The 12,242-nt window shown below is 34.7% G+C and overlaps 1 protein-coding gene across 1 annotated transcript; it reads left to right on the plus strand.

Moving 5' to 3' along the window:
• Nucleotides 1-308: 308 nt before the first annotated feature.
• On the plus strand, nt 309-5,917 carry LOC128238479 (uncharacterized). The gene is made up of 4 exons (XM_052954442.1): nt 309-1,113; nt 1,568-1,726; nt 2,918-2,975; nt 3,514-5,917. The coding sequence occupies exons 1-4, from the start codon at nt 556-558 to the stop codon at nt 5,817-5,819; spliced, it is 3,081 nt and encodes a 1,026-aa protein (XP_052810402.1). The 5' UTR covers nt 309-555; the 3' UTR covers nt 5,820-5,917.
• Nucleotides 5,918-12,242: the final 6,325 nt, after the last annotated feature.

A 12,242-nucleotide genomic window follows, 5' to 3' on the forward strand; every position in this document is an offset into this window, starting at 1 on the left:
TAAAATTATTTATCAATTTGAAACATGCATCTATTTATTACGAGTGAAATTCAGTATGTGAATTATGACTAAACAAACAAAAGTATCGTTTTCGGTACAGCTGTTTAAAATGATACAAAAGAATGTCAAATAGATAAAATATGGATAATCAATACATAAATCAGAACTAGACTGACTTGGTTAGAGTGTATTGCGCTATTCACTATTGTAAACAATATCGATTAATCAAGACACTTGAAATGGTTGTGGCAATAAACAATGGAAAATGCATGGACTTAAGCCAACTTCGTTCGCAAACGGAGCTTACATCACGATAACACACTGAGCAGCTTATCACATGAAATATTTGGATTTATGAATCTTAAGAAGTGATGGCTATACTTTATATATATACAATAAGTGGATATTGGGAGTTATGTGAGCAAACACAATTGTGACAATGTTTTATAAACTTTAATAACTTAACACAGAAGTAACACATGACTTGAGTAGCTTTCTGCTATTGCGTAAACAATGCTAATATTTCTTTCACCAGATATTGACTGAATTTTGGCAATGACCTCTTATCGAAATCTACTAAGAGCGAAGGAAACGCAGAACTGGGTCAAAGCCGCCATCGCCCTAAACATAACCAAGCAAGGTTTGCAAGATCTTGTGGGGGATGTTCTGACATGCGTTCATCAGGATATCTATAATACCGTTAGAACATCCAACGGTCTTCCAGCTGGGGCAATATGCGCACAATGTTTCACCGAGAACGTGTTGCAATGCCCCACTCGTGGGATATGCACCAGTCTAAGAAACTGTAGATTGCATAACTCCCCAACAAATAAGCACGTTTCTTGTCCTAATGGGATTTGTGGAAATGTTCATGACGAAATCATTCATCACCATAGATTTAATGGTCCTTCATGGAAGAACACAAACGCCGACAAATGGTGTACCAGCCCCTGGGAGATCGGCAAATGTTTCCTTCCTCCAGATGGCTACAAGACCGTGTCCTCCGTCAACGACAGTGACTTCAACGGTGTAATAAGCGTCATGATGAATTGTAATGATTTCCAGAACCGCTTGTCCTTTAACGTCGGTACACAGACAAATTTACTGTCAGAGGTATAACAAGTACACGCACAATAAGCATTTAATGAATTATTTTGAGAAATTATTAAACAATCTGATTTCACTATTGAAAGACAGTAAATAGTCCATTCATAACGATTTAGCATACATTATGGTGTTGTTTTGTAAGAATTTAAAAGTTAAAACAAGAGGAGTAGCTAGACCATATAAGATATGAAGGCCCGACCTGCTTTGGGTATGGGGCGCTTATGCTCCCCAGAAATATGCCCGCAGAATTGTTTTCCTGCAAATCGTAGATTTAGAAATTTAATGATCTGTAAATGATGTGCTAGCCGACGGTTTGATTTTGTGCACAAATAGTGTGAAGTCTTATTTCATTAAAACACTAAACCAGATGTTGTATATTTTGCCAGTAAAAAATAAACATGGCTTTGAATTGACCTGTAAATGTGAGTTGTGCTTGATTATTTCCACCAATCCATTTAAGGTTCGCGACTTTGGTCGACTCGTCCGCCACTCCAATGATCAGAAGATCAAGGACATCCAGCTAGTAGACATTCTTTTCAAGCTACGACTGCTGCTGGAGGACCAGACTGAACTAGCGAAACGACCCGAGGCACAGCATGCCGTGGAACAGCTTAAACAGGTGGGATGTTATGCATTTCTGTACTGCATGCAACAGGCTTAAATGTGAAATTGTTTCACGTTCATGTTATTAATTTAAGGAATCATTGATGATGCAGGAAAATAACAAATATCCTTTCCGTCATAAATTAGCTGTTGAGTTCCTGTTATAAGGTGAAAATGGCGGACAGCGTCTAATGAAGCTGTCCGCGCTCGACATTGACCATTTTTATAACGTAGCAAGACAGACCAATATAGATCTTATTATCTTTTGGCGAGGTCTGTGTCTTCATCTGCGGTGTCACCGTTCCAATCTCCTCTTTAACGTGAGCATTTCTTGTACAACTTTCATACTTATGCACAAAAAATACTGGATAAATATCTTGATCGTCGATAGACGCACATAATGCACTTTTTAACACATAGTGTTTATCCTGCAATCAAATTATTGTTTTCCATCGCCATTTCTTTACCAAACTTGTTAACATTTGTTTTTGGTGAACAATATCGACCATTAAAACAGCAGCAATTTTCAATATTTAGATTAGCTTTACGACGCTTAAGCCGAAGTCACAAAGTGTGTTCCATTATGTTTCCGGCAAAGATGATGATTTTGTATTTTATTACATAACTAATCAAGAAGTTACAATTTAAGCATTATTTTTTGTGCATATCCTTTCATTTTCGCACGGAAGACATATAACTTTTATATTATGCATTTTGGTGGAAATATTTTATTGCGAAGGGAAACAACCTATGTGCAGCAGTAAATTAAATGAAAAACAGTAACTAAACTTACTTACACTTTGTTTGGGCGTTATATCACGAATAAATAGTAGATATTCTGGTCCTTTCAGGGTCTGCCCATGAACTGTCCTTAATATCCTACAATTGACGAAAAGCACATTCAAATTCCTGAGCATACTATTCATTGTGTGTTACCAAAGATAAATTTACTGTCCCAAAGTTTTCGAGAAGAAAATGTGTATTTTAAAAGATATTCATAAAATATCGTAAAAATGCTGTACAGGAAATGTTACATTCGGTTCGCCATCGTTTCTATTTATGAAGATTAATTTTATGTGAGCAACTAATGTAGGGTACACATGTCAGCTTACTTGCTTAGTTTTTTATATTTTGAACCAACAGTTTTGATAAGTTGCTTATGTTATGATAACAGGTGAATCAGAACATATATTTTGTTTGTTAACAGTTGCAATCAGACGAGTTTAAGATCAACGCTGAGAACGAACTGGAGATGCTAAAGGAAGGTAAAGAGCCAAATCAGAAAATGAGATGAGCTCGAGATTGAGAAATTACTTGAATAGTTTCGTATCATTTGAGCCGGATCTCTATAAAATGATCAACGCAGTCTGAATTTAACTTTTGAATATGATTTTTGAATTTGAACATTACAACATAAATATCAGTAAGGGACGCATTTACATTTCATAATGCAAAATATCAAACAAACAAAAATTGTGAATTTTTTCAACGATAACACATCGTCAAATAGGAACTCAAATGTTACATTCGTAAGAATATGACAGAAAATGCTTTATATATTTATTGGGAGGCGTTAGAAATTCCTTGTTTTTTTCAGTCTTGGGTTTACAAAATTATGTTCAATGAATGGTTGCTATCTGGTGTCTATTAATACAAGTCGGAAAAATGACTGAATTTCAACAAAGCTTAATAGAATCAATTCCAAAATAAAATATGAGAACAGATCTCTTTTTGATTCACCAAATAATAATGTTCTTAAATATATTTTTATAAATTCTTTTCAAGTACCTTTTACATACACAGGATTACGATTACGCTTGAATGATTACTACCAAGCCACTTTGGAGAACATGCCGATATCTCCAATCCTGGCGGAAAATGAAGCCAAACTCAGTATGTTTTATGTGGCACCGAAGATTGTGGAGAAAAAACATAGAAAAATAGACAGATTTGACAAAGAAGCATGCGGTCGAGAAGTAACAAAGTTTTCGGATGTATTCTGCCATGAAGGTCAATTCCTCAGAAACGTTTTCCTTGTTGGTGAACCGGGCAAAGGAAAAACAACATTCTCCGCCATGTGTGCTCTGCTATGGACGCATCAATATTCACAACCAGAGGGACGAATTGAGGGTAAAACTCACTTTGCTGACTCAGAATTCTTCAGAGAGTTTGCATTTTTGTTTCATATTACCCTACGAGATTCTGGTCAGAGTTGCAATCTTACTGAAATGGTCAAGGAACAACTTATTTGTAAAATCTACAATACAAAGGATGTAGAAGATGGCTACCGTCTGTTACAGACTGTGCTGGAAAGTGAAAAATGTTTAATCATAGCTGACGGCCTTGACGAATGGACTCATCCGGAAAACGTTAACTGTACCTGCAAAGGGGACGAGAAGATTATCCCTTTCCAAAATTATGCCAACAAGGCCACAGTCCTCACGACAACGCGTCCATGGCGACTCTCACAGTTTAGAGTAAAGGATTCAAAGATCGACAAGTATCTTGAATTAGAAGGGGCAGAGGAGCCAAAAGAAATTATTAAAAATATTGTCACCATCCTTAATGAGGATAATGAAGTTGAACGGGATCCAGAGGACTTCATGAAAATCATATGCGAGAAGGGTCTTCAAGGTTTACTGACAGCGCCTATCATTACGACCCAACTTGTTTGCCTGTGGTTCGAGGGTGCATCGTTTACCAATTCAAAGTGTAACATTTATGCTGGCGTGCTAAACATGCTATCCTGTAAACATACGTCTATCAGAGAGAAGGCTCCGAAAATTGCACTTCCATCTGTGATAAATAATTTTGAATGTTTCAAGCACAATCCAATGGTTTTCATTGCGCTAGCCAAGTTGGCATACGCAACCTTGTTTTCAGAGTCCCGAGATGTATCTGTTGTATTTAGCAGCGATAGAGTCAGCCATGAATTAGACAGGGGGCAGGTTGAATTTGCATTGAAGACAGGCATACTCACTGAGACGAAATCCAAGTCATTAATCAAACGAACATCTCACTTTTCATTTTTTCATAAAACAGTTCAAGAGTTTTTGGCTGCCCTTCATTTATGTTTAAATGAAAACGACTACAATCAGTTATTCGGCAAGTACGAACAAGATAACAAGGTATCTGTCTTAGGGGATGTTTCTGAAGTATTTATTTTTATATGTGGAATGAAGCCAGAGCTCGGTGTTCGAATGTCTTCGTGGATCAATAGCTCCATACCTCAAACATCATTCCATTCGATGGATTGGACTTACGACGACGATTACGGTCATTACACCTGTACTATAAATGATGATAAAGACAAACAAGAACATCGGCGTATAATTGCCTCGGGCTACCGTGAAGCCCAATCCAGCAACATCGGCGACATTCCGCTTACTCTCACACACTTCTCTATATACGTGGGTATAACTCCCAGCCAGGATGTCTGTGCATTACGAAACTTGATGAATATTAACAAAAACCAAGTTCAGTCACTTGCCATCTTCGGATACGATGACACAGTGTGTGAAAAGGAGCTGCAGGAGGTGTTTAGCTTTTCTGGCGAATCCCTCAAGCACGTTGAATTGGCGTACTGTGGTGGGCAATATGACTTGTCCAAATGTCACAGGCTGGAATATCTGAGTATAATGGAAGGCGGTATTACACAGGTTGATACAGGAAATATTGAAACGTGTAAATTACAGTTCGTATCATCGGATGCTGAATCAAACATACTTAGTTCATTTAAACAGGGAATGGGCAGTAAACTACAAAGCCTTGTTTTAATTGATGTAAAGAATATCGCGTTACTGTGCGATACACTTCCCAGTCTGTCTCAGTTACAATGTATTTTTATCGAAACTGCAGATCTCGGTGAGCTACATCTACTCCCTCCAGCCTCCATAAAAAAAATTGACATGTCTTTTGTTACAATGACAGCGCTGGCGGTGAGAAGGCTGGTGGAACAGGTTGAGAACATACCGCACACTGTGTCATGTTATATGTCCTTATGCACGGTGAAACCTTTGAGTGAGTTTGAACAATTAAAGAAGTATATGGATAATTCGCCAGTATTCAACAATTACCCAGTTGAAACAATGAAATTCACTAAAATTTAAATTATAATAAATCATGACAATCAGGTGTGTTTGTAATCATTGATTTGGATCTGTACATCTAAAGAAAGAGACAAAATGAAACACAGTAAAATAATCAGTGGTCTTGTAATTTCGCATTAATTAAAAATGAAATATTTAAATATAATGTTAAAAATTATCTTCGAACGTTTATGATGCAAGTGGCTAATTTGAACTGTCAATAGTAATAATGTCTCTCTTTTCTTTTCTTTTTTTCTTTTTTTGAATTTTCAACTTATGACAATCGCTCAACTTTATTATAAAACACAGAAAATAAACCAGTTCATAACATTCTTTTTCCTTAAACATTTTCTTTGTCCGGAACAAAATTCGGAAACTACTGATGAAATTTGATGAAACTTGGAACATTGATAGATTGCAGTGAAAAATTGTGCTCTTTGTTTGAATTATTACTATTATAGTTATTTTCCCTTGATCATTAAAAAAGAAAAATTGTCCAAGGCATGACTCAAAAACTAGTTAATCAAATTGGTTAAAACTTTGGTCAATAATAAAAATCTGAAGTTGTGCATAGGGCAATAGTGTTATTGAGTTATTTCCCATTGCCTTTTGATTTTCTTCAAACGAGAAGGCTTGTATGAAGGTATGAACACATTGAAAGAAGTTGGAACATCGGTAGAAGCGCAAATTTCAAGAACTATAACTCCTGAATACTTTGATGCAATTCATCTTGTTCTTAAAATATCGTTAAAAATCGAACAAAGCCTTACTTGGAAACGATTCCCGAAACTGAACTTTGAACATATACAAATACATTTCTTAAGTAAATTACGAGTAAAAAACCTTACGAACTTTTAAAGGTAATTTAATGAAACTGGAATTTATTAGATATCCTGGTGGAACATTGCTTTTTTACGAACACTTAAAACTCTTCTAATATACACCGAAAATATTTATTAATATGGAAATATACATATGTTTTTTTTTTTCATTCGCAATCTTAAAACATTATTGTTAAATATTGACTGTTGGTGCGTTTGAAATCAAGACAAATATGGTACCCCCCCCCCCCCCCCCCACGACACCCGATAAGCTAAAATGAATACCTGACATTTTATTAGTTTACGTCAATCGGTAAAAAACAAGATACTTATTGCATCTTTTGTTTCCTCAAGAATAGGTTATATATTTTTATGTGCTATATACGGATACGGTTTTTCTTAAAGGGGCTGTACTCCGTATGATAAAATAGCGAAAAAACACAAGAAAATTATCGAAAACTGATATAAACTTGGCATCGATGTGTACAATGCATTGAAACTTACTTACTGAAGTACCACATACTCATAGTTTACAATTAATTTAAGTTTAGCAGTTATTTCGTATTTTTCCATTAAAAAAGTTTACTGGGTATGTCTACCAGGTAGAATTTATTCTTTATGCGAGATTGGCTAGTCCGTGTTATCACGTGATATTACCGAGGTAGGTGTATGGCCTAATTATGTCACCCAGTTACAGTAAGCCGTCGTAGCTCAGTGTATACGACGCTGGACTGCAATTTTGGCGACACGGGTTCGAACCCGGTCTCAGACACAATATGTTTTACATTTTGGTCCTTTTTTGTACAATTATGATATCAAAGCGTAACACATTCTATTAGATAATTGTCCTGAGATTCTTTACAGAAAAAACTTGTTTTGGTGCCAATCTGGTGTACAGTCCCTTTAATGTTTATTTAATAAGAATAAATTATATTAACTCTGGTTGGAGCTCATACTACAGTATTCGTTTATCATAGTTTGTGCTAAAGTAAATACTAATTTATATCACAGTGTTGTTTTAATTTATTGTGTTTTTCATTCAATTATTGAAAGTTAAACATTTTTCATCATTGGCAAATGGTCAATACGAAACATCAATTCGTTATTCTACACCATGTCAATTTAGCCATGATGTATTATCATATTTGCTACCTCATTTCAATTGTTCACACATTATTTGTCAATTTCCGGGGACGAAACTGATGTCAACGTCTTTTTTTTATTTTTGAGAATCGCTAATGATAAAAAGTCTTTCAATTTGGTATCCAGAACTGCCCAATTTGAAGAACGCGACCCGGTAATAACAGCTTTGATATTTTATCTATGTAATGACAATCTTTTTTGGGTTGAAATGAAACACCCCAACAAGGTGATCAGAATTGCTGACACATCATCGGTTAGTTTGACAACTATCAAGGAGTACCAACACGAGGTAGCTCGATACAGCCGAAGATGACAACGTCCAGGAATGCTTCGACTACTTACTTATGTCAGGAATGACTCGAGCCGCCTCCTAACACCTTCAGGTAAGCTTCGATTACTTACATAAGTCAGGAATGGCTCTGAGTAAAGTACAATGAGTTCTGAGACGGCAACTGTTGATAATATTGTTAATATATTAATAATCCCAGTTTTAAGTACATACAAGTAAAAGAAATTTAACTGTATTTGCTTGAAGCATACCTAATATTTGTACAGCGTTTTTATCTCCTTGTAATACTGATAGGAAGTTCTAAACCGCCATTTCTACGACTTGAATATTACATAAAAATACATCATAAAACTGTATTTTTCAGTATGACAGCAATGCTCGACAAAATCTATCGATCGAAATAACTGTATGACATTTTCTTTACAAAAACACTTATGTGAAGAATTTGCACGAAAAAGACGTTTTGCACGTGGCGCAAAAAGGATTTACCTTTGTTTTAAATATTTTCTTGACATTTTTGGTTCCTTTAGTCTTTTGGTAACCGTTTCCGGAGAGCAGAAGGATTCGTTGAGGGATTGCTGCATTGACGGACACCGAGCATTTCATTGCTCGTCCTGTTTGCAGCAACAAGGATCCAGATCCGTGGGCCAAGGATTCGGAGAGATTGATTATTTAAAATGAATCTATACATTTTGAGACAGTCCATAGGTTATGTTTTATTATTGCAAGCATCGTCAGCTTTTTAAACGAGCTTATTGTTTAAAGCAGGGGTGTTAAAATCGGATAAGATAATATATTTACGTTCATGTTCATAATATATAATCAGAGTAACACAAAATAACAGGAACAGTTCGGCAGATGTTATATGTTAATAGTTAATACGTTTATGTACGCAATACCTTCTATTCAATTACTCGGATTTGATTAATAAGTGTGTTAACATATATACACATATGCTTCAGGTTGTACCATGCTCTAAGTGGTCGTATGTCATGCTTTAACTTATGCTACATGTGTGATAATTTCATGCTTTGTGTTCATAATTGGCTCAAGTGATCGAATACCAATTATGTTTTGTGCTCTTTTTTGCGATCAGAAAGTGGTTTCGTACAAACCAGTTATTATGCTCCGAAAGTGCTGGAATAACAACCAGAGTGGTGGAGCACCAACCACATTTCATGCGCTGCATGTGGTAGTAAACCAACCACATTCTGCGCCCAGAAAGTGGTGCAATACCAACCAGGTTTTTGTGTTCTGCAAGTGGTTGAATACCAACCACATTTTGTGTTCAGAAAGTGGTTAAATAGGAACCACGATTTGTGTGCTGCAAGTGGTGGTATACCAATCACTGTGTGAGCCCTGCTCGCTACGGTTTGACGTAATAGAAGCTTTACTAGTGTTGGATGGTCATGGTGGTCAATACGGGAAGGGTCTGCAGATACATATTAATTTTTATTATCAGTTCTATAAATACGTTCAGAGTGTTCTTCTGTATTTCAACTCATAATACAAACATAGTACGATTTTTGATAATCCAAACGTGTTATGCTACTTTTATGTAAAAATAATTTATATCTTTTTTTAGGTCAAGGCTTGTTTCATTCTTTGTTAGCTCGAAAATTGCTACCTATACGAAAACAGAGTGAATAAATACAATTGATCGTTGTATTTTTCCTAAGAAACCTATTCGTAAAGTTTCGGTTAAGGTGGGAAATTTTCTTGTGCACGATATTCAAGGCATATTATAAAAGGAGTTATGGGGCATGAATCGCAAATCGAGGTTTTTGATTGGCAGCGTTGTAAAAAAATCATGTTTGTTTTTTGTGTCTTTCATTTTTTCCCTTTTTTCTGTCGAGAGATATGCAGGATATTCCAATATTCTAGATTAAAAATATAAACATATAACATATTATAAATAATTTTTTTTTCAAATTCAGATTAAGAACGGGTTTAACATTGCAGTTTAATATCCATGTACGGCAGTTTTACTTAGATTCGAATTCAGTATTGCAACTAACTTGTACCGTTTTCGAAAGCGTTCTTACGTTGTTCCATATCGATTCCCGAAGGAACCGGATGTGACTAGGACCAGTTCAACGGACCACATATAATGCGTTCAAATGTTATCACGACGTTTAATGAAGATGACAAAGATTCGATTAATTTATTATTTAAATATAAAAAAGGCTGCAAGTAATACACATTATTCCTATTTTTTTTGTATTTGTCAGGGGGTCTGAAATAATTTGGATAAGTTAATATTTATTTAACTCACGAAAATATATGTCTTCATTTAATTTCAGTCAGGCAAGACGTCCTGATTGTGTAAATGTATTCACTTTTATCGACCTTATCGACTAATAGCGAATGAAAAGGCCCGGTAGTCATTTTTTGAAAGGATGGTTTATGTAACATTAAATCCCACAACTCAAAAAAAACAAACAGGAAATAATATTATTGGAAACCCATTGTAGCATTAAATGTATTTTGCTTCTGGAGGCATTCAAACAAATGATTGAAATAAAAGTAAAAATGAAAGTAAATATGAAAGCTGGTTCTCCCGAAAAAAGACTTCCTGCTGGAATAAATTTTAAAATGAATTTTAAGAACTCATATCTGCTAACGATGTTAAAATGAAATCACATTAAAAATAACCTGAAGTATTCTTACCCAATTACGAATAATACAATGTACTGAATCTTTTATATAGCACAAAACACACTTGATTCATTATATAAATTGAGGTTTAATGAAGTAATCAATGGAAACTGTGGCTGTAGCCATGTAAATTCATTCTGGGTGATGACTAATAAAATAATGGCCTCATTATTCATAATTTTGATTAAGATAAAAGACATCGCTGTTAAATTTGAAAGGTGAAATGTTCTTTGATTTTTCAATATATATGAATAAAACAAGTACTTGTACATCTGAAACAGTTGTCCCAGTTATTTTTGGAAATCAGCAGATCACAAGTACATTGATGCAACTTCCAGAGCAGTAAAGATCTGAAAGTGAACAACGCTGATGTTAAACACGTTGTTTATTTTGGGAGGGGCTGTTGTAATGATTAAGAGTAAGTTAAATAATATAGTTAAAAAAGATATGTGATTGTATTTTGTTTAATCAAATTATGAAAAATCGGTCAAAAATGCGCAGTAAATAAAAATCCATTAAGTTCATTCTCTAAGGTTGAACTAGGTTGAAGAAAATGTATAGTAAATAACAAACTAAGTAAGACTCAGAATCTACACACTAAATTCTACAGCGTTATAAAATATAACTGCTGAATAATATATTTTGTGTATTTCATGTGTGCGCATCCCGAAATATGCATTCATATTTCGAAATCAAGTGACACATCAGTAATAGCATTACAACACTAAGTTAAACATATGAATATATTTCTAAAATTGGCCAATTTGGGAAAAAGTTCCATTTCATCCATTTTTCTGCCCAAATACCTCAAATTCAAACCCCTGAATTAAAATGAATTAAATAATATAAACTTACAATTCACAAAAGGATGTATATGACAAAACAACCTTCGGCTACACAGCGCCATGAACTCACCACCGAAGAAATATCTTAGGATCCAGATGATCCCGAGGTCTGAGAGCGAAAGTGAATAAATGAACATTACGAATAACATTGAACACAAACTTCCGTTAATTTTACGAATACACACTATTGAAAGTCCACATTTGTTAGTTTAAATCTGTTAAACTTGTTCGTGAAAGACATATGTCACACGTTCCAGTTCATTCATTTGTATTTCTACGCGATAAATTTCTTTTCTTTCCGCAATGCTTCATCTTAAATTCTTGTGGCAATATTATTTTTTCTGTGACTACTCGTGAAATAAAATACAATCTTACAATGAATTCATTTTACTTCCACTATACCAACACTTGATATCATTATATTTCAAAGAGAAAATAAGAGGAATATATAACTACTGAGAGTAAACAAAATTTAATAAAAGAAAATTGCCAAGAGATATTACAAAGGTGCTAATTTATATTTTACCAATGCAAAATGTAGCCGTAATGACTTATTTACCTTGATAAAATATTTCTGGAATACTTTATTCTAAACTTTATTTGTAAATATGACTTCTACGAAATTTAAAACCGTGACTAATTAATTCCCTTGAAATTATGCAAGAAGATTTTTTTGAACACCTCTATT

This window comes from Mya arenaria, chromosome 1 (assembly GCF_026914265.1).
Source record: "Mya arenaria isolate MELC-2E11 chromosome 1, ASM2691426v1".
Lineage (NCBI taxonomy): Eukaryota > Metazoa > Mollusca > Bivalvia > Myida > Myidae > Mya > Mya arenaria.